At 60.0% G+C, this 26,784-nt stretch overlaps 1 protein-coding gene across 1 annotated transcript in view; it reads right to left on the reverse strand.

Moving 5' to 3' along the window:
• Positions 1–96: 96 nt before the first annotated feature.
• SYMPK (symplekin scaffold protein) overlaps positions 97–26,784 on the reverse strand; it is a 35,049-nt gene continuing 8,361 nt past the window's right edge. Inside the window, exons 7-28 of the mRNA XM_084905805.1 lie at positions 26,548–26,674; positions 25,198–25,447; positions 23,370–23,540; positions 21,716–21,955; positions 19,859–20,013; positions 18,486–18,636; positions 17,413–17,617; positions 15,902–16,052; positions 13,523–13,758; positions 12,504–12,585; positions 12,152–12,265; positions 11,149–11,296; positions 10,108–10,268; positions 8,105–8,213; positions 7,699–7,799; positions 6,488–6,578; positions 5,492–5,593; positions 2,158–2,345; positions 1,120–1,296; positions 827–922; positions 369–695; positions 97–255 (exon numbers count right to left, since the gene is read on the reverse strand). Of these exons, the coding sequence (XP_084761931.1) occupies positions 112–255; positions 369–695; positions 827–922; positions 1,120–1,296; positions 2,158–2,345; positions 5,492–5,593; positions 6,488–6,578; positions 7,699–7,799; positions 8,105–8,213; positions 10,108–10,268; positions 11,149–11,296; positions 12,152–12,265; positions 12,504–12,585; positions 13,523–13,758; positions 15,902–16,052; positions 17,413–17,617; positions 18,486–18,636; positions 19,859–20,013; positions 21,716–21,955; positions 23,370–23,540; positions 25,198–25,447; positions 26,548–26,674 (3,526 nt within the window). The 3' untranslated portion in view covers positions 97–111. The remainder of the gene's footprint in view (positions 256–368; positions 696–826; positions 923–1,119; positions 1,297–2,157; positions 2,346–5,491; positions 5,594–6,487; positions 6,579–7,698; positions 7,800–8,104; positions 8,214–10,107; positions 10,269–11,148; positions 11,297–12,151; positions 12,266–12,503; positions 12,586–13,522; positions 13,759–15,901; positions 16,053–17,412; positions 17,618–18,485; positions 18,637–19,858; positions 20,014–21,715; positions 21,956–23,369; positions 23,541–25,197; positions 25,448–26,547; positions 26,675–26,784) is intronic.

Raw genomic sequence — 26,784 nt, forward strand, 5'->3', positions numbered from 1 at the left:
GGGATGAGAGACCACACCGCGCCCCAGAACCCGATCTTTTTATTTTTTTTATTATTTTTTGAAAGGCAAAGCACCCCCCGCCCTCCCCCTCGCCCCCTCCCCCCAGGCCCGTCAGCTGTTCCCCTTGGTCTCGGGGTCCCCGGGCTCCTCGGCGGCCGCGCAGGGCGGGCTGGGGGTCTTGGGCCGGTCCTCTCCGGCGGCGGTGCGGGTCTGGGGGCTCCTCTCCTCCTTCGCGGCGGCGCCCGGGGCTGCCTCCTGGGGACGGACAGAGGGGGTTTCTGTGGGGCGCCCGCCCGCCCCCCGCTTTGGGCCTGGCACCTGCACCCCGGCCCCCCGCTCCTTCCTCTGCCGCCCCGGCGCCGCCCTACCTTGGCCAGCGGCCCCTCGAGGCTCGAGTCCAGCAAGGCGGCCTCCGGCAGCCCCGCGTCGTCGTCCACGCTGATGAAGATGCCCGGGGTCTCCCCCTCGGGCCCCTCCTCCCGGAAATCCACCGCTTCGTCCGGCTGCGGGGGGCCCGGCCTGGCCGAGGCCGCGGCCGCGGAGGAAGCGGGGGCTCCCGCGCCCCCGGGCTTCAGCTTCTGCTCCTCCTCCAGCTGCCGCTTCAAGGCCTTCTCCTGGGCCAGCCGCAGGCCCATGAGGTCCTGGGGGGGCCTGGGGGCGGGGGCGGGGGCCGGGGCCAGCGGCTCCAGGTCATCCTGGGGGCGGGAGGGGCACACAGCGGCTCAGGGGAGGGGGCTGGGCTGGGCAGGCGGCAGGCTGGGCCTGGAGTGAGGGCAACTGCCCCCCCTCCCGCCCCCTTCCAGCAGGTGCCGCCGGGGGCCCTCACCTCCTCCAGAGGCCCCGCGGGGGCTTCCTTGGCCTCCGGCTCCTGCTTGCCGCTGGCCTCCAGGATGGCCATGATGGAGTTGGGGATGTGGGCTTGCTAGGGGAGAGCAGGATGGGGGTGCTGCAGAGAGCTCTCACCCAGAGGCCCCCCCAGGGCACCCCAGACCCCGGGCTGGTCCCTGACCCTCCAGAACCACTGCAGGGCTCCCTCTGCCCACCCCCTCCACCCCCAGGGCCTGGGGTGCCACCCCCCTCCTGGGGTACCTGATGGGGGGGTACCTGATGGGGGGGTACCTGATGGGGGGTGAAGGAGCGGACGTGGGCCAGCAGGGGCTCCCGGAGCTCCGGGCACTTGTCAAACACGGCGCCCAGCTGCTGGGGTGGCAGCTGCAGGATGACCTGGAAGCTCTGGGGCTTGGTGCGCTGGCAGCACTTGATGAAGCCCTCCCACACCTTGGGGTACTTCCACACCTGGATGGGCGGGGAGGAAGGGGCGTAAGGGGGCATGCCAGTGGCCACCCTTGGAACCGGGAGGACCGGGCCAACATGGGGCCTTGCTGGGGCTCAAATCCCTGCCATCTAACAGATTTCCTTTGGCTACACACAGCCCCGACCTCCTCAGAGGGTCAAACTTCCTCCCCCAGCTCCCCAGCAGGGGGGCAGGGCGACGCCGTGGGAAGGAGAAACAGTGGCCCCTGCACCGGGTCTCCCTGGGCCAGGCCCAGGCTGTGTTGTGAGCATCATCTCATTTCATTCCCACAGCAGCCTCCAGGGGGCGCCATTCGCCCTGCGAAACAGGAGGCCCGAGCCATGCAGGGACTTGTCCCAGGTTCCCCTGGTGACTAGGGCAGAACCAGCACTTGACCCCGGTCTGTGTGAACCTGCATTTAACCTCTACGCCAGTTGTGGCAGCGTGGCCGCCTGCAGGCTGGATCCAGTCTGCGGGCTCGTGGCTTCATCACGGTGTTTCTGAAAACCCAGACTTGTACAATAGCTTCTCCTGAATGCATCAGCGCTGGGATGCATCCTGCCTGGGTGCACCGTGGTGGGGGCAAGGGGCAGCCACGCCTCTCCTGGGATGTGCACCCCGGAGTCTCTGCCCGCTTCCAGCACCCCCCCCCCCCCCTCAGGTAGCTACCCCATGGCTGCAGTAGGACCCCTGGATGCCCAGGGCAGGGCGGCGGGGCTGGCCAGTGCGGGTGGAGCTTGCTCTCCTCATCCGGCTCCCTCTAGGGGCGAGAGGCGGCAGGCCGGCGTTCGGCCTCAGCCAGCGTTAGCTCCAGCTGCAGCCAGCCCGCTGCCGGGGCCTGCATGTCCAGGGCGGTTGGTTACCTGCTTCATGATGAGGCGGGACAGGATGTTCATGACGAAGCCCCCCAGGCGGGGGTACATGGTCAGGGACTGGATGACGGTCCTCATGAGCAGCATGGGCAGGGGGCTCTGCTCCATCAGCTGCTGCATCACCACGGCCAGCACCTCCGACGTGTACACGTTCCGCTCCGCAAAGCACAGGTTGGTGGCTGGAGGAGGCGGAGAGCGGGCCTGTCCTCTCTGCCCAGCTGCCCCGGGGGCGGGCGCACCACCACCCTCAGTGCAGCCCCGTCCTGCCCGTGGGCGCACCCGGAACGGAGGCTCCCCACCCACAGAGGGCCGCTTTCTCAGGGCACCGGCGGCTCGGCCCGAGGGGAAAGGCGTGGCCAGCTGCTGCGAGCCCCACACGGGACACCATGGGGGGACCAGGCCCTTCTCTGAGGAGACCCTTGGAGAGCCGAGGCCGGAAAGACATGTCACCCGCTGGGAACCCGTTCTGGCTTGATTTAGGCGGCACAGCACCTCCACCCCACTACGCAGCAAGGCCGCTCCGAGTCCCATACGCACCCCGTAGTGGGCAGGAGATGGCCCTCCACCAGCAAGGGGCTCCCCAAACCCACCCATCAGGGCACAGGCCATGGGCTGCTTCTGGGGCACCAGGCCTGACTGTGGGGACACGACCACAGAGCAATGAGGGGTGAGAGGAGGAGGAGCCTGGGCCCCCGGAGGGCTGGGCCAACCAAGCACCCACGAAGGCCGTGGGGAGCGGGGGGTGGCACCCCGACATCGGTGGGATGGGTGGGTGGTGCTCCGGTCTGTTGTGCTAACGGGGAGGCCCCAGCCTGAACCCCCTCTTCCCCAAACACCACTGGCCATGTGAGCGTCAACCAGGAAGTCTTTATTGAGCTACAAGGAAGGCTCCAGTACTTGAGGGGCTAGCGGAGAGCGGGCGGGCGCTGAGGACGGGCGGCTCCCAGGAGGAAAGGGGGAAGGTGAAGAGTGACAGGTGGACAGCGGGAGGAGGCTGGGCAGGGGCGGGGCGGGCCTCTGGGCCGAAGGGCAGAGGACGGTGTGAGTGAGGAAAGTGCCGGAGAGCACCTGCCGGGCACGAGGGGGCTGCTCCTCCCCTCACTTCCTGGCCGTCCCAGGTCCTTTCTACCACGTCACAACGCCTCTTCCCTCTCCCCCCTCAGCTCTGCCCAGCTCCTCCCGAGCTTCCCACTCAGCCCTCTGACCCCGCCCTCCACACGCAGGCCGAAGGGTCTTTTGAAATTCAACCGGACCTCGCACCTCCCAGAGGCCCTGGTGATCCAGTCCTGTGGGGGTTTCCTCAAGGGTCACAGGCCCTGCAAGTGTGTCCCTTGGCCTCCCATTTCTCCTCCTTTCTCTGGGATGGTCACCCCTTCTGCCCCTGCTTATCCTCCGGTGGCCTCAGCTCAGGTGTCCTCCTCCGGGAGGCCTCCCTGATACCCCTCTCCAGAGGCTGGCAGCCCCTCTGGGCGCCCTACCCCAGCCTGGCTCTCTGAGCTGTTACTGGGGCCCCTGCAAGGGCAGGGCCAGGGCCGTGTCTACCCCCGCGGGGTCCCTAGCCCAGCCTAGCACAGCGCTGGCTGAACAGAGTGCTCAGTGAGTGAATCACGGGACCCGACTTAAAGGTGCAGGTCTTGTTATAGAGAAACTCACGAGAGAAAGGGGGCATTGCTAATACCATCAGCGATCGGGGGCTCCGATGGTGCACAAAACAGGACTGACTTTGGATCTGGAGCGTAGTCAGTGGGGGTACTAGTGCCCGAGCAGAGAAACGTGCTGGGAACGGACTGGACTGGGTGCCGGGACCATCAGCTGGCCGGAGCGGGGGCTGTGGCCGGGGCTGGCAGGAGGCCTTGGGGTGAGGCCGTTTCTGCAGGCCGGGCCTCGCCGACACCTCCAGGGGCTTGGTGCCCCCGTGGGAAATCAGGCCCTAAATCCAGATCCACGAAGGGGCTCAGGGTGGCGGGGGCTGTGAGTCCCCTCAAACTGAATACAAAGCCGTGTGTGCTTATCGTCTTTGGTCGGCAAACTGTGGCTCCCGAGCCACATGCGGCTCTTTGGCCCCTTGAGTGTGGCTCTTCCACAAAATAACACGGCCTGGGCGAGTCTGTTTTGAAGTGGCTTTAGACAAAGTTTAAAGAATTTGGCTCTCAAAAGAGAGCCTGCTGTACTGCTGATATCTGGCTCTGCTGCCTGAGTTTGCCAACCACTGGTCTTTGGGAACGGATCTATAACTTTCCTCAGATCATCACAGGGGCCTGAGAACGTAGCCCACTCTGGGACCCCGGCTTCCAGACCCTTCCGAGAGGGGCCGGATCCAGCCCGAGGGCCGTGGAAGTCCGCTTTTGGTTTCATCGTGGCGTTCCTGAAAACCCCGATTCCAGCTTCTCTGGGGAGCTGGCCTGCTTCCTGCTCTGGGCTGCAGCCTGCCGGGCACCGGCGCCTCCTCGGGGGCATGGGCTGGGCATGCTACAGGCCCTCCCCGCCTTAAAGGCGCGGAGCTTGCCGGGGAAGGCCAGACAGGAAAGCAGTGACAGGAGGGGACCGCACCGCCCTGAGGGAGACAGGAGGAAGAGAGGACAGCTGTCTTCCGAGGAGAGCAAGCGGCAGGGAGGCGTCCGCTCCAGCTGCAGGGAGAGCTCGGCTTCTGGACCAGAAACCTCCCCGGGGAGGGCGTGGGGGGGGGGCCGCTGGGAGCCGAGGGAGAGCCTTCCCACGGAAGAGGTGGGACCGGTGGGACCGGCAGGACTGGGATTCCAACTCAGGCCCACTGACTTCAGATTGTCTTATTTCCGACACCACTTGGGTGCTGTGTGGCCCCAGGCAAGTTCCTTAACCTCTCTGGCCCCTCCACTTCCTCCTCTACAAACTCACCAGGTAACGGGAGGTGTGGGTGGGGAGGCACGCTGGGCGGCACCCAGGGGAGCCTGGCTCAGAGTGGGTGCTCAGGCCGGAGGGACAGCAGCTCCCGTGAAGCTGCTGACGGTGGTGAGCTTGACACCATCCCCACCCCCGCCCACGGCCGCCTGGTCCAGCCTGGCCCGGTGCCCTCTGCCCCCCCACACTAGGCTGCAGGCACCGCTTCGCTCCTGGGGCCGGGCTGGGGAGGGCAGGTGTGTGCCAGCACGTGGCACGTGCGCCGTTTTCTCAGGAGAAGAGAAGGACAGAGGAGGAGGAGGAGGGCGGGAAGACGGGGTGGGTGTTGGAGCTGAGTGGAGCTGCAGGCGGCATAGCGGCCGGCTTGGCGGTTCCAGGGAGGGGGAGAGAGTCGAGGATCTTCCTGGGTCCGGAGAGGCCGGGCCATTAGGGGGGCGGGGAGCCTCACCTTTGATGATGGACTTCATGTCGCACTTGGCCGAGTCGATGTTGTGTAACGCGATCAGCAGCTCTCCGGGGTTCAGCGGGGACAAGGCCGAGTTCCCTTCGCCTGCAGGGGAGAGAGGGGGAGGGCGAGGGGGAGGGAGGAGACAGGATGGAAGCCTAAGTGAAGAGATCTCCGAGTCTCCCCATTGGGGAGCAGAGTGAAGATGAGGCGCCCTCTGCTTCAATGGGACTGGACACACACACACACACACACAGGGCCAGCGCAGGGGAAGACTGAGGACACAGACAGAGGCCGAATGAGGAGCACTAGGCAGCCATCCCTCCGGGAAGCCCTCCTTCACAATGCAGGCCCTGCAGGTGCCGGGCGAGGGTCCCAGACCCCACGTGCACGTTTTAAATCCCCGGGTTTGAGGGACAGCCTCCAACTCCCTCTGGGTAATTTTTCCAAGTTAAACGTTTAATTTGCTTCTTTTTTTTTTTTTTTTTTTAAAGTATGTTTTTATTTATTTTAGAAGGAGAAGAAGGGAGAGTAACACTGATGATTGGCTGCCTGCATACCCCCCACTGGGGACGGAGCCGCACTGGGCATGTGCCCCGACGGGAATCAAACCCGTGACCTTTGGTGCAGGGAGGTCACTCAACCCCGAGCGACACCTGCCAGGGCCAGTCTTTCTTTCTGACCCTGACAAAAACGCCGCTCCCCCCCGGCTTGAGGGGTTCAGGCAGGAGCTGAGGAGCGGCAGGAATGCCGGAGGAGGAAGCACTTGGTCCAGGAAGGAAGACAGGAGCTCAGCCCGGGCTCCACATGCTGAACGGCCACCCAGGCAGCGGGGAGGGGAGGATGGAGGGTTAGTGCCGAGTCTGGATGGCAGCCCCAGGGAGCAGGGCGAGGCCTCTCCCCCTACAGGCACCTCGTTTCCGTGACCCCTCTTCCTGCCTGACCCCGTGAGGGCCCCAGAGGAGGGAGCGAGGCGCAGGCCGGGGCAGCGGGACCTACCGTGCTGGGTGCCCAGCAGGCGGTTGAAGACCTCCTTCACCACGATGGGGTTGAGCTTGATGAGCTTCGGCAGGGCCTGGATCACTTCTTTCTGGGGGGGGAGGGACGGGGGGCAGGTCAGCTGCCTGTGGCTCCGGCCTCTGAGCCTTTCCTCCTCTCCCTCTCTGGCCCCTTAGGGCTGAGCTTCCTCCCCAGCTCAGTGACAGCCCCACCTTCCTCACCCCCTGCCATGGAACGCACCCCTGGACCAGCTCATGATCCCCCCACGACGGGGTGTCATCATCACCCCTCCTTACACAGGGGGGACGGAGCCCACAGCCCACAGCCCACCGGGACCACACCGGGCGGGGGAGAAGGGGACCCCTCCTTACACAGGGGGGACGGAGCCCACAGCCCACAGCCCACCGGGACCACACCGGGCAGGGGAGAAGGGGGGGTTCCTATGGCTGGGAACAGATCCGCCCTGGGGTTCCTTTAGGCCTCGGGACAGGGAACAGGCTCAGGGAGGGGCGTGGCTTGCTGGAGGGCCCATGAGGCCAAGGCTGGGCTGAGACTGGTCACTGGTCTGACAGCCCCGGGTGTGCTCAGTGGGTACAGGGCACCCAGCTCCCTACCTTCTCTAGCCCGCTGAGCACACAGTGGGCACCGGGCACCCAGCTCCCTACCTTCTCCAGCCCGCTGAGCGCACAGTAGGGCAGCACCCAGCTCCCTACCTTCTCCAGCCCGCTGAGCGCACAGTGGGGCAGCAGGCACCCAGCTCCCTACCTTCTCCAGCCCGTGAGCACACAGTGGGGCCCCGGGCACCCAGCTCCCTACCTTCTCCAGCCCGTTGAGCACACAGTGGGGCCCTGGGCACCCAGCTCCCTACCTTCTCCAGCCCGCTGAGCACACAGTGGGGCAGCACCCAGCTCCCTACCTTCTCCAGCCCTTTGAGCGCACAGTGGGCCCCGGGCACCCAGCTCCCTACCTTCTCCAGCCCTTTGAGCGCACAGTGGGCCCCGGGCACCCAGCTCCCTACCTTCTCCAGCCCGCTGAGCACACAGTGGGGCAGCACCCAGCTCCCTACCTTGTCCAGCCCGCTGAGCACACAGTGGGCCCCGGGCACCCAGCTCCCTACCTTCTCCAGCCTTTTGAGCGCACAGTGGGGCAGCACCCAGCTCCTACCTTCTCCAGCCCGCTGAGCGCACAGTGGGGCAGCACCCAGCTCCTACCTTTTCCAGCCCGTTGAGCACGGGGATGAGGAAGCGGACATCGGGCAGCCGCTTGTGGTAGAGGTCCCGGACGCGCTTCACCAGCTCCGGGGAGGGCGGCACTGCAGGCAGAACGAGGAGGCGGCGCGGGTGTTGGGGTGGGAGGGGCGGGGGGGCACCGAGAGGGGAGATGGTGGGGGGGTGTGGGAGAGGAGGGGAGGAACAGCTTCAATTCGGAGCGGGAGCCGTGGCCCTCGGGTTTCAGTGCATTTAGCCACTCGCTGTCCTGGACGCAGAACTGAGGTCCGGGGTGGGGAGGGACAAGAGGTCCCACGTCAGGGGACCCAGCGGCTTTAACCAGATCCTGGGAGGGAAGCGGGGAGGCCTGGGCAGTGGAGGGAGGGAGGGCGGGCGGACTCCGGGGCACCTTTGTCCGTGAGGCTGTGCAGGCATCTCGTGACCAGAGTCTCCGCCCCCTTGGGGCAGTTCTCCACCAGCAGCAGCAGCTCCGGCGAGTTCATGCCCATTCCCCGGATCTGGAGGGAGAGAGACGGGGAGGCCTGAGCACGGGCCGGGCGACGTGGGGGAAGCTCAGGGAGACCCAAGAGTCCAGGGCAGGGTGGCTCGGGCGTGTTGGGACTCGGGGGTAAGAGCTGGTGACAGCAGACCTCACAAATTCTCATCACTGAAAGAGGAACCTAACGGGTGTGAATTAAACTTGCTGCTGCAATCGTTTCTCAACAGACACATATGTTAGGTCATTACGATGGATGCCTTAAGCTAACACCACGGTACAGGACCATTCCATCTGCACAGGCCTGGAGCGTGGGGAGAGCTGGGGACGGCGCTCTGAGGATGGGAACTCGGGGCAGAGCACCTCGGTCTCGCACCCGATCTCGCACGGTGGCGCCTCCTGGGTGTGCCGGCCTCCTGGGTGTGCCGGCCTCGCAGCACCCGCCTCCTCCGAGCAGGCCACGCCCTTTCTCACCGTCATCTCCACCCAACCGACCTTCGGTTTCTCAGGGAGCTTTTCTGGCTTCCGAAGGCTTCAGTGACACCTGCCCACCCCTCTCCGGGGCTGCTGCCCCCGTGAGCACCCAGCACAGGGCGCAGAGGGCCAGGCTTCATTCGACCGCGCCCTCCTCTGCCACGGCAGTGAGCGGGACCCACAGGCTTTGTCCTCAAGGAGCCACACTCCAGGGGCTCGCCCTCAGGCGGTGGGCTCCCCCTCAGGCCCTGGGCTCGCCCTCAGGCCGGGGAGAAGACCACTTATCCCACGTGCAGGGAGGGACAGGTGTGTGGGGATTAAGATACACACTCTCCTTTTGATCAGATAGGGCACATTCCGTAATAAAAGTATCGAAGGCAGAGACGTAAGAGTGGTTAAAATCCAGCTGCAAATTGGCAGGACAGACAGACATTCTAGATCCCAGGGGCCAGTCTGCAATTGAGTTGCTTCTCATGGGGGTGACCCTGGGGCTTGAGGCAGGGGCAGGCCAGCTCATGAGTGACATGTTTACACGAATTCCTACAACTAACTCGCGGACTGTGCCCGCCCGCCCGCCCTGCCATGTTTGCAGAGAAAGTGAGAGGCAGCCCAGCCTGTGTGGCTCAGTGGTTGAGGATTGACCTATGAAAATAGAGACCATGGTTAATTATCAGTCAGGGCACATGCCCAGGGTGTGGGCTCAACCCCCAGGGGAGTAGGTGCAGGAGGCAGCCGACCGATGATTCTCTTGGGCCCTGGCTACTTTTGCTCAGTGGTAGAGCATTGGCCTGCAGATTCAAGGGCCCCGGGTTCACTTCCGGTCAAAGGCACATGCCCAGGTTGCAGGCTTGATCCCCAGTGGGGGGCATGCAGGAGGCATCCCATCAATGATTCTCTCTTATCACTGATTATTCTTTCTCTCCCTCTCCCTTCTTCTCTGAAATCAATAAAAATATATTTAAATCAATGATTCTCATCACTGATTTTTTTTTATATTTTATTGATTTTTTACAGAGAGGAAGGGAGAGAGAGAGAGAGAGCTAGAAACATCGATGAGAGAGGAACATCGACCAGCTGCCTCTTGCACACCCCCTACTGGGGATGTGCCCGCAACCAAAGTACACGCCCTCGACCGGAATCGAACCCGGGACCTTTCAGTCCGCAGACGGATGCTCTACCACTGAGCCAAACCGGTTTCGGTTCATCACTGATGTTTCTATCCTTCCCTTCCTCTCTGAAATCAATAAAAATATATTGAAAAAAAGGAAGTGAGAGGCAGAATGTGAACTAGGTTTGTCCGACTCCAGGCTCACTGTGGGCCACCCCGCTGCCTTCTCACGAAGACGGACGCAGCCATGAGCACAAGCTGCAGCTGGGCCCAGTGACAGCCCTCAGAGCTGGGCCCCCGGGGGGAGACACAGGGGCGGGCGGGGCGGGCTCACCGGCTGCTCGATCACCCTCAGCACCGTCCGCTTGATGTCGGCGATGGCCTCCGTGTACACGGCGGCCAGCTCGTGGATCAGCTTGTGGTTCTGGGGGAGGAGGGCCAGGTAGAGGTACAGACACTGCTTCACCGTCTCGTCCGTCCAGGGCGCCGCCACCTCTGAGGGGGCAGGAGACGGGGTCAGGCTGGCCGCTCCCCTCCCACCCCTCCCGAGCCCGCGCCCGCCCTTCGTGGGGGCGATCGGAGAGAGCAGACTGTCCCTGGGCAGGAAGCCGATCGTCAGGGAAATGGGGTGGGACCAGGACTGCCCCCCTTTTGGGAACCTCAGCCCTAATTCCCACCCCGTCCCCTCTGACCACCAACCCGCAGGGCAGGTCTCCCCGCCCCCTCACTCAGGGCACACGAGTGCTCTGTGCCCTCGGCAGTAAGCCCGGCTCCTCACCTGCTCCCCCGCGAGGTCCTGTGGGGCAGCCTCTGCCCCTGGGCTCTGTGCCCTGACAGCCCCCTCCCCACCCCCTCCCTGGGAGGCTCGGCCTGGCCCGCTGCCACCGGCTCTTCCTTTGCACCTCCCCGCCTCTGGGCCACACGTGGCCAGCGCCTCCCGTGGGAGCGTCCTCAGCACCCAGGCTGGGCCAGGCCCCCGTGCTCCCCTCCCGGCCCGAACCTCCCAATTCAATGGCTCATTTCCTTAGGGCCCAGGCGCCCCCGTCTGTAGTTCCGGGGCCAGGCCTTTGCTGAGGGAACCGGCGATGATCCGGCCCGGCCCCCCTGGAGCCCCATGGCTAGCTCCCCTGCCCTCCGGCTCTCAGCCCAATGTCCCTTCCTCCAGGACATGCCCTGACCCTTCGGGTTGGGTCAGGCGCCCCCTGGGCTCCTAAGCTCCTTGGTTTCGCTCCCGGGCGTGCTGGTCTGGCTGTTCCTCCGCCGTGTTCCCCAGTGGGCGGGGCGGGGCCCAGCTTGAACCCCGCCGTTTCCGGGGTGCAGGGCAGAGCCTGGAGCACAGCCGTGCTCAACAGGCCCCGATGAATCGGCACCGAACCTGTGTCCTTGTCGGCTCCGAACAGCACGGAGGGCGGGTTGGGGTGGACCAGGAGCTGCAGGTAGTTGAGGGCAAACTTCTCCACGTACTCGCGCAGCTGCTCCTTCTCGTACATGCGCTTGATGAACAGCAGGGCCTGGGAGCGCACCTGCAGGGGCGGGGCAGGCGCTGAGCCCACTCTGGCTGCAGCGGTGTGAGTGGCCCACGCGTGGGAACGGCCGGCCAGCCGAGTTCCCTGCGCCCACGGCTGGGAGCCCACTCCGGGCCCCTCCCGCCCTGCTACCCTTCACCCAGAGCAGCTTTCCTCAGTTCCTCCGGGGGGCAGCATTCGCCCTGGCCGTGGGGCCTGGCAGAGGTGCCCACTGCTTGGGATGCCGGGCCACGGGCCATGTCCTGGGTCACTCAGACACCCCCTGCTGGGAGCCCTGAGCACGGACAGGGGCTGGGCCCCAACAGCACCGCAGGCCGAGCCGGAGCACACAGGGTCTGCCGAGCGGACTGCTGAGCGGACGGCCCCAGGACACCGGGAAGGAGCTGGCGTGAGGCTGCCGCAGGGACGGGGCCAGCCCTCTCGGCACACGCGCACACATGTTCCTTCTGCCCAGAGCACACTGTCGGTCTCGGCTCACACGCCTCCTTCTCCAGAAGCCTTCCTGGCCCCTCCCTGCCCACCTCCATCAGTTGGGCCAGGGCTCCAGCCCCCCACGCAGTGTCACTGCTGCTGACAGGCGCACTGCTCCGCCCCTGGTCGGCACCCCAGCCCGGCCCAGCGCCCCAGCCCAGCCCAGCGCCAGGCTGGAAGAGGGGCTTGCCCACACGGCGGAGTAAGAGCAGGAAGGGGACTGCCCCTCCTGGGCGGGTGAGTACACACGTGTGCACATCCTACAGCTTCATGACATCACACGTGGAAAAACCATGTCGCCCAGCAGCCGCTGTGCGCAGGCGCCGCCAGGGGAAGGGGCGGGAGGGGCTGCAGGAAGCCCAGCCGGACGGCGGGAATCACCTTGTCCTTCTCATGGGAGCTGAGGTCCAGCAGGACGTGCAGGTACTGGAACTGGCGGGATGGGCGCTTGAAGATGAGGTCCCGGAGGGTGGACATGCCCAGGTAGGTGCGACTCTGGCAAGAGGGAGGGACCAGGCTCAAGTCGCCTGCGGGGGGCCTCCGGGTGGCCTCCGGGTGGCTCTCCTGCCTCGCTCAGATCTGGACCTGCCCGCACACACCCTTCCCCAGGGTCTCGGCTGGGTGCCCCTCGGGCCCCACGCAGGGCCCCGGCCCCGCCACGGGCTGCAGCGAGCAGGGCTCCTGCCCCTGCCAACGCGGGGACAGAGGGCGCTCTGCCGCCGGCCGGCCTCACCTCGTCCTCGCAGTACTTGCGAATCACCTCCAGGGCACTCTCCGTGATCAGCGGCGCCTCCAGCACCACCTTGGTGAAGATCCTGCGGAGGGAGGACAGGCAGCGGCTGCAGAGGACACCTGCCCCCCAGTTCCTCTGACCCACCGAGCTCAGAGGCCGCCGCCCTCCGCAGCGGCGTGCAGCCCGCACATAGCTCTGCGGGCACGGAGCAGGCTCCCGCGCTGCCAGCTGGGGACCTGGGCGGAGACTCCCCTCTCTGAGACTCAGTGTCTCCCCTCCGTCCACTGGGGACTCCGAGCTCTCCTCATTTAATACCGCAGCAGGAGGGAGAGGGGGAGACGGGGTGCTATTTTAGATGTGGAGGCCACCACAGATGACGACGGAGTCAACGCTGGTGGGGGAGAAGGAGCCAGCCATGCAGTGTGGGGGCCTTCCAGGTAGAGAGAACAGGAGGTACCAAGCTCTGAACTTGGCATGTTCAAGGAATAGAGGTGTGGTGGAAGTTTGGGGGTGGCAAGGAGCAGAGGGGCACAAAACAGAGGCTGAAGAGTAGGCAGGGAGTGGATCCCACAAGGTCCCAGGGCACCGGGAGGCGCCTGCAGTTTGGAGACCCAGAGGAGGATTCCAGTGGATCTGCATTACCCAGTGCCCCTAGCTGCTGGGTGAGAACGGAGAGAAAAGCTGGAGGCTGAGGACACAGGGAGGCACAGAACTGCCTTCTGTTTGGGCTGGAGAGAAGCCTACGAGGCAGCACTTATTCACAGTGAGGAAACGGAGGCCCAATGGTGAGTGAAGGCCCAGTCAGGTGCTAACAGCCGCTGGAGATCCAGCCTGGGGTGACCAGAGGCCACACTGAGCACCCTTCTGTGGGCCTCCAGCTGGGGGGGGTTCGAGGGGGAGAGGGAGGAGGAGGGACACATGCGGACGGACTGGTGGGAGGAGCGGGCCGGCCAGGATCTGGAAAGGAGAGGCGGACGCAGGAGGGGGATGCGTGGGGAGGAGGTGCGGGCCGCCCTCACCCGTCCTTCTGGTCCGGCTTCTCCTGCAGGCCGGACAGCAGGCGGATGAGGCAGTCCTCGTACTTGTCCAGGGAGCCCGCGGTGCCGTCGGCGAGGTAGGCGTTGTACTCCTGGTACAGCCAGGCGAAGGCCAGGTCCAGGCGGGCCCGGATGTCCTCCAGGATGAAGGCCAGGACCTCGGCCTTCAGGCCGGCGTCGAACTGCGTCACGAGGCTGGCCAGGATCTTGATGCGCACCTGGCGGGACAGCGAGCGTGCTGGCAGCTCCCGCCCGGGTTCGAGCCCCCCGCCCCGCCCCCGGGGGCAGCCCCGAGGTGAAGGGAGGAAGGCAGGGCGGAGCCAATGCCCAGCAGGTCCCATGGGGGGGGGGGCAGAAAAGGAGAAAAAAGTCAATCATTACAGAATAAAAGGATGACAGTTTCTAGGAGCAAGACCGATGCACGTAAATACTCCAGAAAAGATCCTGAGGGATTCCTGGATTTGTCTAGGGACAGGGACGGGGTGCAGATATCTATCTCCATAGCCTGGAGTTCTTTAAAAGATTTTTTTTCTTTTTAAAAAATGTATTTTTATTGGTTTTAGAGAGAAAGGGAGTGGGTGGCCTCCCATCCACAACCCGACTGGTGATCGAACCTGACACCTGGGCGTGTGTCCCACCAGGAATCGATCGGAGACCTTTCGGTGCCTGGGACAACACTGGGACGGAGCCACACCGGCCGGGCCTGGAGATCTTTTTTAAACGGAGTGTTTATATACGACCTGGTTAGTGAAATCAAACCTGCCTGGCAGGTGGCTGATCTGGCCGGAGCGCTGACCTGTGCACCGGCAGCTGCAGGTCCTCCTCCTGATCAGGGCACACACCCAGGCTGTGGGCTCCCTCCCCGTCGGAGGCGTGTCCGAGAGGCAGCCCATCAGTTTCTTTCTGATACTGAAGTTTTTCACCCTTTCTCTCCCTTCCTCTCTCTAAAATCAACGAACATGTCCTCAGGTGAGGATAAAAAATAAAAACTTCAAGAAATGAGAACTCCCTAGACAGGCTACAATGCCAGCAAGTGACAGAACTGGGATTTAAACCAGGTATGTGTGTATTTAATAAAGAAAATGTAAAAAATAAAAAATAAAAAAATAAAATAAATAAAAAAATAAAAATAAACCAGGTGTGTGTGAATCTAAATAAGAACAAAAATAGTGTGAAGCACAGAGAACACAACAGCAGCCCTCCGTGTGCGAGTGTGTGTGTGAGTGTGTGTGTGTGTGTATGTGTGTGTGTGTCTCTTCCTCCGCCATCTGCGTGGATACGGAGGACAGGAGGCTGTTGAAGTGGCAGCTGATGAGCAGCTGAGCTGGGAATGAGCCGGGGAGGGGCGTCTCTCTGCGGAGAGGCAGGCTGAGGGCGGGGCCTGGGAAGATGGGTTTGGGGGGACAGGGCGGGGCGTCTCTCTGCGGAGAGGCGGGCTGAGGGGGGGGACGGGGAAGATGGATCTGGGGGGACAGGGCGCACCTGGGCCGCCCTGCGGTGAGGCAGGCTGAGGGCGGGGCCTGGGAAGATGGGTTTGGGGGGACAGGGCGGGGCGTCTCTCTGCGGAGAGGCGGGCTGAGGGCGGGGCCTGGGAAGATGGGTTTGGGGGGACAGGGCGGGGCGTCTCTGCGGTGAGGCGGGCTGAGGGCGGGGCCTGGGAAGATGGGTTTGGGGGGACAGGGCGGGGCGTCTCTCTGCGGAGAGGCGGGCTGAGGGCGGGGCCTGGGAAGATGGGTTTGGGGGGACAGGGCGGGGCGTCTCTCCGCAGAGAGGCGGGCTGAGGGCGGGGACTGGGAAGACGGGTTTGGGGGGACAGGGCGGGGCGTCTCTCTGCGGAGAGGCAGGCTGAGGGCGGGGACTGGGAAGAGGGGTTTGGGGTGACAGGGCGGGGCGTCTCTCGGGGTGAGGCGGGCTGAGGGCGGGGACTGGGAAGATGGATCTGGGGGGACAGGGCGGGGCGTCTCTCTGCGGAGAGGCGGGCTGAGGGCGGGGACTGGGAAGAGGGGTTTGGGGGGACAGGGCGGGGCGTCTCTGCGGTGAGGCGGGCTGAGGGCGGGGACTGGGAAGAGGGGTTTGGGGGGACAGGGCGGGGCGTCTCTCGGGGTGAGGCGGGCTGAGGGCGGGGACTGGGAAGATGGATCTGGGGGGACAGGGCGGGGCGTCTCTCTGCGGAGAGGCGGGCTGAGGGCGGGGACTGGGAAGAGGGGTTTGGGGGGACAGGGCGGGGCGTCTCTCGGGGTGAGGCGGGCTGAGGGCGGGGACTGGGAAGATGGATCTGGGGGGACAGGGCGGGGCGTCTCTCTGCGGAGAGGCGGGCTGAGGGCGGGGACCGGGAAGATGGGTTTGGGGGGACAGGCGCACCTGGGCCGCCCCGCTGCAGGCCACCGCCTTCTCCGCCCGCAGGATCCGCTTCACGGCGCCCAGCTTCATGGCCTCCACCTGGGCCTCCGTCAGGGGCTTCAGCACGTCGCTCAGACGGAAGATTTTCTTGCGGCCGCCGGCCCCCGCCAGCCTGCGTGGGAGACACAGAGACTCCGAAGGCCCTTTCTGGAGCTCGGGCCCAGGCGTGCCTCTCCAGGCCACGCAGACACCACACGCTGCCTGCCTAGCGCCCTGGAACCCCGCGGCAGAGCAGGGCACGGGGCCATGAGCGCGCTCTGGTTTGGTAACGGGAGTCGCAGGGAGAGCGGCCATGAGGAGCCCACGAGGGAGCGGAGGTCTGAATGAAGAGGGGACAACTGGCACAGATTCCAGGCAGAGCAGGAAGTGAAAGGCCTTCAAGAGGGGACAAGAGGGGTGTGGAGGCCTGGAGTGGCAGGGGGTCAGCATGGCCCCGCCGACTGGACCCTGGGCAGGGAGCGGCTGGACCGTGGTCTGTGAGGCGGTCATAACGGGGACAGTGATGGTCACAACCAGCAGCGCTTACGACATGTTGGGAACCACGATCATCTCAACCCTACGAGTTAATCATCTAACCATGACTGTGAACTCAATCTAATTCTACCTGATCCTTAGAGAGAGAAAATATCACTCCAGTTTTATACATAAGAGGATGTTTTTAGGTAAAAAAAAAAAAATCCCACAAACTCCTAAGGCCCTGGTCAGCATATCTAACTGGCTCTAGGCAGTATTTCCCCAACTTCTCTCATGATGAGAGTCACCTGGTGGAGTTGTTACACTACAGATTCCTGAATCCCAACTGAGAAGTGCTAAACTAGAATTTTTGGGAACATATAGGTAAAATTGTATGTGCTCTAAAACAGAGCATTAAGTTAAGTATACAATTTTACCTATATGTTCCCAGAAATTCTAGTTTAGCACTTCTCAGTTGGGATTCAGGAATCTGTAGTGTAACAACTCCACCAGGTGATTCTCATCATGAGAGAAGCTGGGGAAGCACTGGGCTAGGGCGTCAACTCAGGCACCGAAGGGTGGTGGGTTCGATTTCTGGTCAAGGGCACGCAGGTTCAAACCTCAGCTCTGGTTGGGTGGGTATAGGAGGCAACCGACCCCTTCTTCCACTTTCTAAAAAAAAAAAAAGCATCAGCCCTGGCTGGTTTTGCTCAGTGGATAGAGCATCAGCCTGAGGACTGAAGGGTCCCAACATTTGATTCTGGTCAAGGGTACATGCCAGGCTGTGGGCTTGATGTCCAATAGGGGGCGTGCAGGAGGCAGCAGGACAATAATTCTCTCTCATCACTGATGTTTCTGTTTCTCTCTCCCTCTCTTCCTCTCTGAAATCATTAAAAAGAAAAAAAGGACTCTGTCTCTGTTTATCTTTGTCTCTCTCTCTCTCACACACACACACACACACACACACACACACACACACACGCACGCGCACGCGCACCCCAGCACTGCAGGGCACTCACCGGGGCTGCGTGACAGGGATGATGGGCTCGGGCCTCCTCTTGGCCTGGGGCGCCTCCTCCTCCAGGGTGGCCATGGAGCCCAGCGAGCCCACCACCGAGATGGCCTGGCCCTGGGCGGACAGGCGGCGCTTGATCAGGACGCTCTCGGGCTTCACCACCTTCTCCTCCTTGGGCTCCTCCTTGCACTGCTTGGTCTGCTCCACACCTGAGAGGGAGGCCACACAGGCTCCAGGCCCTCCGACCGCGTGCTCCCATGCAAGACCCGCCTGTGCCCCGGGCTCTGGTCCCAGCCTCGGACACACAGGACTCGCTTAGGCCTGCACAATGCATGTCGGGAACAGGTCGGCTTTGTGTCACTTTGCAATACAACCGAGGCTCCGACTAGAAATGCCATTCACTGCTGCACAGCCACTTCGGGAAGCGGATGGACATTTAACGGCAACCAACAGACCCTGACACATGACCCAACAACTGGTCTGGCTCAGTGGGTAGAACGTCAGCCTGCAGACTGAAGGGTCCCAGGTTCAATTCCAGTCAAGGGCACATGCCTGGGTTGTGCGATCGGTCCCCAGTAGGGGGCATGCATGGAGGCAGCTGATCAATGATTCTCTCTCATCATTGATGTTTCTCTCCCTCCCTCCCTTTCCCATCCTCTCTGAAATCAATAAAAAATATTTTTTAAAAACCACACAAAACACCTGAGGCTCAGAGAGGTTAAGAAACTTAGCCCAAGTCACACAGCTCCTGAGTGACTGAGAAAGTCTGGTTCAACTTAGACATCAAACCCAGCCTGCTAGATTTCAAAGTCCAGGGTCTAAAATACTGAGCACTTAATAGATCTACAGGATTTGTAACTGTTTCATTATTATTTTGAATATGTTTTTATTGATTTCAGGGAGGAAGGGAGAGAGAGAGAAACTTCAGTGACGAGAATCACTGAGCGGCTGCCTCCAGTGGATCTAAAACCTCACGTGACTGTCATGTGCTCCACCGCAAGGAGGCGCCCTTCCAGGAAGGAGGGAGCGGGAGGCGGGGCCGACCCCCGGTCTCCGTGGGCCCCGTGTGACACTCACCGGGCCCCAGGCCTGCGGCCGTCATCTGTGTGGCCATGAGCCGAGCCAGGTGCTTGATCTGGGCTTCGGTGCCTGCCGACTCCACGGGGGTGTAGATGGCTTGAAAGGAGGCAGGCATGACCTCGGGCAGGTACACCATGCTGATGAGGACCTGTGGGTGCCAGGAAGAGGAGCCTTTCCTTACTCACTGATCTGATAGGTGCTGGCCCCATGCCCAGGCCGCCGCGGACATGGCAGTGACCGTGACAGACCCCCTGGGGCAGGCAGAGGGGCCGTGAGTCATGCAGCGGTGTGGTGTGTGACGGGGAAGGTGAAGGGGCCATAAGACACGTCAGGACCAGGGACAGCTCTGGCTCCCCAGGAGCTGGCCCCTGGGCCGAGGACTGAGAGGAGGATAGGAATCCGGCCAGCAAAGGGGGCAGTCTTGCTGTGGGAGGGGGGCTGTGTTTCAGGCACAGGAGCAGCAGGGTTGGAGGCAAAGAGGCAGCAGAGCTAGTCCCCTGCCCAAAGAGTGGAAGGAGGTTCAGCAAAAAATATAACATGGACCAGAAATCAACTTAAAAAAAAAAAAAAAAAAATATCAGCCGGACCGGTTTGGCTCAGTGGATAGAGCGTCGGCCTGCGGACGGAGGGGTCCCGGGTTCGATTCCGGGCAGGGGCATGTGCCTTGGTTGTGGGCGCATCCCCGGTGGGGGGTGTGCAGGAGGCAGCTGATCGATGATTCTCTCTCATTGATGTTTCTGGCTCTCTATCCCTCTCTCTTCATCTCTGTGAAAAATCAATAAAATATATATTTAAAAAAAATCATCAGTATCCTAACAAAGCATATCCATGTCTGTCAGGAAATCGTACCAGAAGATAATTTCAAATAAGTTTAAACTTGGAAGTTTAAGCACATACTTTTAAGTAATGAAGTAATTACAACGAAAAGATAATGAATTTCATGAGTATAAATCAAAATGTGTGGGATGCAGCCAAAATGATACTTAGATGGAAAATCAGATCCTTAAATGCTTATATTGGAAAAGAAGACAGAAAAGGCTGGCCATCCTGCTCCCGACGCTAATCCCACACCATTTAGCACCAAGTCACGGAGTTCGCTCCCTAGTTAACACGGCCCTGCCCCTGGGTGAGCGTGAGAGGGAGTGGGTTTGGATGGGAACTGACCACCAAAGAGGAGCCGTGGTGGTGGTGGTGGTGGGGTGTGGTGGCCAGCGACCCCTGGAGGAGGAAAGGTCAGAGAAGAGGTCGGAGGGCCCACGGCCCCCCCCCCCCCCCCCGAACAGAGAGTTTCGGGACTGATGCGCCTGCAGCGGTGGAGTGTGGAGAGGAGGCAGAAAAAGGACACAGACCCCCCCTCCCCCCTCCCTCACCAGGTTGGCCACGTTGTCGGGGGTCAGCAGCGGCTGCAGGAATTCGGCCGTGATGTCCGTGTCTGACTGGCCTGAGATCTGGGCTGAGGCCTTCGAGGTCCCCGAGGGGCCTGGCTCCAAGTCCTTGTCCTCGTCGTCCTCCCCCAGGTTGGGCTCTGGAGAGGAGGAGACAGGCGCCGGCTCTGGAGAGGCCGCAGGTCCGCCCGCCCCCAGGGAGCCGGCGGCCGCCTCCGCAGCCAGGGGCAGCGAGGCGACGCGAGGGGCCATGTGACCCTGGGAACTAGCTGCCCCTCTCTCCAGGCCTCAGCTCTCATCTGGGGGATGGGAGTGTCAGCCCAGCCCAGCTGATCACACTAAGCTCCAGGAAGATAAAAACTGGTTAACTAATCATTTCCAGAGCTTTTCTGTTTAAAACCCCCTATCTCTGAAATAGTGTTCAGTGTCACCAGGCTCGGGGAAATGAAACCCAGTCAGAGCACTTTGCCGGTATGATGGACAACAAAGCAAAAAGGCTGCCCAGCCTGTGCTGCGCAGTTGGCTGAGCATCGTCCCATGCGCCAAGGGATTGCAGGTTCGATCCCCAGTCAGGGCACATGCCGGGTTGTGGGTTCGATCCCCCCAGGAGGGGGCATGTAGGAGGCAGCCAATCAAAGATCCTCTGTCATCGTTGATGTTTCTATCTCTCTCCCCCTCTCCCTTCATCTCTGAAATAAAAAAAATATATATTTAAAAAAGAAGTCCTGACCGGTGTGGCTCAGTGGATAGAGCATCGGCCTGTGGACTCAAGGGTCCCAGGTTCGATTCCGGTCAAGGGCATGTACCTTGGTTGCAGGTATATCCCCACTAGAGGGGGTGCAGGAGGCAGCTGATTGATGTTTCTAACTCTCTATCCTTCTCCCTTCCTCTCTGTAAAAAATCAGTAGAATATACATTAAAAAAGAAAGAAATGTCCATCAACAGGGGGACTCGTTAAAATGGCCCACATGCCCTCCAGAGGATTACTCCATTAAAAGGAGGCAGTCGATTTCTATGTGCAGATATAGAAGGAGCACCAAGATGATTACTCAATAGATTAAGGTATAGAACACTCTGGTTTGTATGCTTAATAATGGGGGGGGAACAGGGATAGATCCCTACCTCACTCCTTATATCAAAATTAATTCCTTGTTTTTTTAAATGAAAAAACAAAACAAAACAAAACCCATATGCACGCATGTGCACACACACGATTCTTTCATACATATTCTAGAAACAAACATAAGTGATTTTAAAAAATTTTCAAGTCAGGAAGGTTGCCATGATTAATACAATTGATAAGTAACGTGACCATTAAAAATCGCTTAAAAAAGAAAATCCACATAAATAAAACAAAAGAAAGGAGAATTCTACATAGATGAGGCTAGGTGTGACACTTGGGAGTGGTTACTTTTGGGGAGAGGGGCAAGAGGGAGACTATTTTTATTGTGTTCCTTTCTGTATAATTTAAATAATTCATAATTACTTTAGAGCAGTGTTTCCCAGAGTGTGGTCCGAGTACCCCCAGGCGTTCGGGAAGAGTTTGGTGGGGATGTGCACTGCACCTTGCTTAGCTGCGCCTAATTCTACCTTCTCATGAGTACGAGGGGCACTCAGCGTTACGAAAATTATAGAAGGGGCACACATGTGTCAAAAGTTATACTGCTTTAGAGCATACTCTATACTTTAATAACTATTTTGATATTTATGTCACCACACTTACACAATGTAACTATAACATTAATAAAAATGGAGATTAGTTTGATGAAGTGACTGAAACACTGAACACGGTCAGTCCCGGCCGCCCCGCCCCCCGGCCGGCCCGCCCGGCTCTCCGCTCACCCAGCTTTATCTTCTTGAGCGAGGACTCGGCGTCGTCGCGCGGCCGCTTGCGCGCGTCCTTGCTGCTGGGCATGTTGCGGGTGATCTCGGCCTGCGGGGTGCCCAGGTCCACCAGCAGGGTGGTGATCTGGGCCTGGAACTCTAAGGAGGCCGGGTGCTTGAGCACGTTCAGCAGGTGCAGCTTGAGGTTCTTGCGAACGCTGCTCACCTGAGATTTGGCCAGCGTCGGGGGCAGGTTGGCTGAGGAGAGACAGGAGGTTTCTGCTATGAGCAGAGCCCTCGGGCCTCAGTCCCAGCAGTGCTCACAGGCGTCTCCTGAAAGTTCCTCATGCTCCGATCGAATGTGTAGCCTTCCCTCTATACCAGCTTACGTTTATAACCCCTAAGATGCCGAAGCCGGTTTGGCTCAGTGGATAGAGCGTCAGCCTGCGGACTGAAAGGTCCCAGGTTCGATTCCGGTCAGGGGCATGTACCTTGGTTGCGGGCACATTCCCAGTAGGGAGATGTGCAGGAGGCAGTTGGTCAATGTTTCTCTCTCATCAATGTTTCTAACTCTCTATCCCTCTCTCTTCCTCTCTGTAAGAAATCAATAAAACATACTTTAAAAAATTAAAAATAACCCCCCCCCCCCCCCCCCGAGAGGTTTTCATCAGCATTACAACCTAATCCAGAGAGAAAACTTACCCTTCCCTTTATTACACACAGAATCTCGTCTCCCTCCATCTCTGGACGGGAAATCCCAATATGCCTCCCCTGGGGGTGACTACAGCCTCACCGTCACCTCCAGAACGTCCCCCTGAGCTGCTCCCACGGCTCACGTGGGGCCCTGCCGCCAGAATGACACTGGAATGCCCACTAGTCACCTTGACGGGCGAACCTCCCCTGCTCCCGAGCAAACGAGGAGGCCGGAAACGGGGCCTGCCCGGCGCCCTTCCCCGCTTCCTCGGCCAACAGCACCCCCATCCTCCCGTGAGGGAGCCACCCTGGCTCCATGCTCAGTCCAAGTGGGCAAAGCCCCAGGGCCGGTGAGAGCACAGCAACCCCTGCGCCACTGTGATTGGCTCAGACGCAGGCCTGTCATCCCTTCTCGGCCAATCAGAAACAATGACCACCGGGTCGCGGAGTTTTGCTGGAACGATTGGAGAGGAGACACTCTCTCTTCCGGGGGTTGCCAAGTGAACAGAACGGAAGCCTGGAGCTACGGGGGGGCCATCTTGGCTACCCCAAGGGATGAGACACAGAAGGACCCCAACATGGAGACAATAAACCCACAGATGGAGACAGAGCCAGGGTCTGCACGCACACCTCCACTCAACTTGCCAGTTGGACGTGTGCACAAAAGCAGAGAAAACAAGGAATCACCATGTACCCATCGACGTTTTGCTTATTTTGACACATGGATCCTCCCTGCTTTTGGGGGGAGGGAGAGAGGCTGGAATGTTTAAGGCATTTCACAGACATGGTGTCCTTTCACCCCCAGGCCCCTCAATAGTGAAGCCAGCATCGAACCAGGCTTGTAACCCAGAGAGCCTTCTTTGTGCCCATCACCCACTGGATGAATGACGAATCTCTCAGGAGCCCACCACCTGGCGCCCACATTTCCCCAGCAAAGAGCCGACGGCCGGGCAGCGGGGGGAGGGGAGGACCAACCTACCATGCAGCGTCTCGTAGGCCTGAATCACCTCGGACATGAATATGGGCCTCTGGCGGGCGATGCTGGCCAGGGAGCCCAGCGCTGTGGTCAGGTTGATGGAGGAGATGGCGGGGTGCACCATGAACTTGAGGAGCTGCTCCAAGGCTGCCTTGCCCTCTTCCCACAGCACGTCTAGTGAGAGAGGGAGGGGGAGAAGGGAGCCAGTTAGCAGGAGCCTCTCTCCCGGGGCTCTGGACAGAGCAGCCTTTGGGGCCGACAGGAGAGCGACCTCGTAAGTGGAAGGCTGGGATTGGCTGAAAAACAGGAACTTTAGCACGGATGAGTCTTCTGAGACTTAATGAGTATAAAGATGTAGTGATGAGACTGCTCAGAACATGAGATAATTTTAAATATCCAACTCCCAGAATCGGACGGGATGAACTATGTTGATGTAAATGCTGAGTACTTATATATGTGTAAGTACACACAGGGAACTCAGGGTCCTTGGTACCACCCTCCGCTGCTGACCCAGTCCCAAAAGCTGACCCTTCATAACTTCGCTGGTTATCTTTCTTTGCAAAAACACTGGATAAGACATGGAATAAACCCAGCCAGCATGGCTCAGATCGACCTATGAACCAGATGGTCACGGTCTGATTCCCAGTCAGGGCACATGTCCGGGTTGCAGGCTCTATCCCCAGTGCGGGGTATGCAGGAGGCAGTCAATCAGTGATTCTCTCTCATCACTGATGTTTCTCTCTCTCTCTCCCCTTCTTAAGCCAATAAAAATATAATTTAAAAAAAACAAAAACCAAACGGGATGTAACCATACTATGGAATATTGTACAGCAACTGAACATGATTTTCTTTGTTATCCTCACCTGAGGAAATGTTTTTCCATTGAGTTTTAGAGAGTGGAAGGGATGGGGAGAGAGAAAAACATGGATGTGAGAGATACGTTGATTTGTTGCCCCTCTCATGTGCCCTGATCAGGTGACCAGGGCTGGGGATCGACCCCACAACCCAGGTACGTGCCCTTGACTGGGAATTGTACCCATTACTCTTTAGTGTGTGGGCTGATGCTCTATCCACTGAGCAACACCAGCCAGGGCGAACATGATTTTCATAGGGAAAGATAAAACTCAAGATAATATCGTTGAGTTAAAAAGGTTGTCAAGCAATACGGAAGAAGAGCAGCAGTGGAGGAATGCTTACTATGCTCACCCTAAAGTACATAATGACCCCCCATTACCAATGAAGAAACAGAATAGGTCCCAAGAGAGCAGAGATTCAAACACAAGCCACTACGCTCTAATACTCTCAGCTGGAAATCTAAAGCATGTCTCTTCTCTGTACACAAAAAAAAGTCACCAAACGTAGAAACTAGGAACGCATAGGCAGGGACCTGTGTGCACGGAATCGTCTGGAAGGAAACAGTGATCTGAGTACTTTTCTCTGGGAAGCAAGACCGGGGTACTTTCCCTTCTACCCTCCACATTCATTGCTCAACACTTGGTGGCATCGGCGTCCTACTTTTATAATTTGCAATTGGAAAAACTAGCATTTACTGGACGCTCACCTCCTCACAGGGCCTCACTGCCAACAGTGACAGGGTGTGCCATCACCTCCATCCCTCCGTTTCCCAGAGGAAAGGAAGTTCAGAGAGGGAACTGGCCCAAGTTCATACCGGGGTGTATGTGAATGGTGACGCTGGATTTGAACTTGGTGTTCAGGCGCTTGAGCACGGCATTATACTGTCCCCGGAAACTAAAAACCAAGAAGTGCGGGGGGAGGAGGAGGAGGAAGTGGGGGGAGGAGGAGGAGGAAGCACGGCTGAGGGAGCACTCACTGTACTGGATGTAGGGGTGGTCTCGCGGCACGCGGTCCAGGCTGATGTCCTGCTCGTGGCGTCGGGGTATCTCCGAGTCCGCCATGCGGGGCGACAGGGTGACGATGAAGGCCTCCACGAACTTGATGGCGTGGGTGCGGACGCCGTCGTTGTCGGAGTCCAGCAGCACAATGATGTCCCCGGCCATGGCGGACATCATGTCCCAGCAGGCCTCCTGGAGTTCGCTGATGACCCGCGATTTCACCATCCACTGCGAGCGGCCGGCAGGAGCGCAGACAGAGAAATGGGGACAAGGCATCAGCCGCCAGCTCTTCCGAACCCGGATATCCACCAACGATGATGGAAATCCCATTTGGCCCTGGCCGGGGTGCTCAGTGGTTAGAGCCGGTCTGAGCACTGAAGGGTCGCGGTTCGATTCCAGGTCAAGGGCACCTACCTGAGCTGTGGGTTTGTTCCCTGGCCCCTGTCAGGGTCTGTGTAGGAAGCAACCAGTTGATGTCTCTCTCTCACAGTGATGTTTCTCTCTCATGCTCTCTCTGAAAAGTAATGGAAAAAATACCCTCAGGTGAAGATTAACAAAAACAAATGAGAAAAATACAACTCTGTCCCCAGCCCTGCGCTAAGGGATACTGGGGACAGGACCAGTGGTGATCAAGACAGATCTGGTCCTGCCCACATGAGGGTCACCGAAGTGACCACTGGAGTGATGAAGGCTCAAATCTTAAGCAGGACAAAGGAATGAGAAAGCTGACCATAGAGGCGGAGGCAGAGACTGAATGAATTCGTCTTCACATGATCGTTAATGAATGCACCATAGTGCTCTTTTCCTTATAGCACTATTTAATATTTCTGTGATTTCTTTAAAAGTATGTTTTTATTGATTTTAGAGAGAGAGGGAAAGGAAGAGAGAACAGAGAGGGAGAGACAGAGACATCGATACGAGAGAGAAACATCCATCAGTTGCCTCCTGTATGAACCCACAACCTGAATATATACTCTGACCAGGAATCGAACCAGTGACCTTTCAGTGCATGGGATGATCCTCAAAAGAACTGAGCCACACCGTCCAGGGCCCCGTGTCTCTTTCATTAGGGTGTGTCCCCGCCCTGGGCCGTGAGCACCATGATGGCAGCACTGGCCCATCTTGGTCACAGGAGAGCTATTGGGGACCGTTTGCTGAATGCGTACATGGATCATGGTGGTCCCTGACCATTAGACCACCCTGCTGTCTGTTCCCAAAGACCCGCAGCACCGCTCGCTCAGAAGGAAGCTGATCTGACGCTGGTTTTGAGCGCTAACAGGTGAGTCTGTAACACGTGTCAGCCGGGGTGCCCCGGGCGGGAGCCCTACCTGCAGGGCCACCTTGTAGAGCTGGGTCATGGTGAGGATGGCCCGCTTCACCACGTTCACGTTCTCGTCCCTCAGGAGCATGTTGAGGTTCGCGACCAGTTTCAGCAACAGCTCGATGTCCCGCTTGCTGGGGACGGAGGAAAAGGGGCAAATCAGGCCCGTCTCTGGGCAGGTGAAAGGAACCGGGCTCCACGAGGAAAAGGAAGTCAGGGCTGTGCGGGCAGGGCCAGGGAGGGG

This window comes from Pipistrellus hanaki (genome assembly GCF_964339955.1).
Source record: "Pipistrellus hanaki genome assembly, chromosome: 15".
Classification (NCBI taxonomy): Eukaryota; Metazoa; Chordata; class Mammalia; order Chiroptera; family Vespertilionidae; genus Pipistrellus; species Pipistrellus hanaki.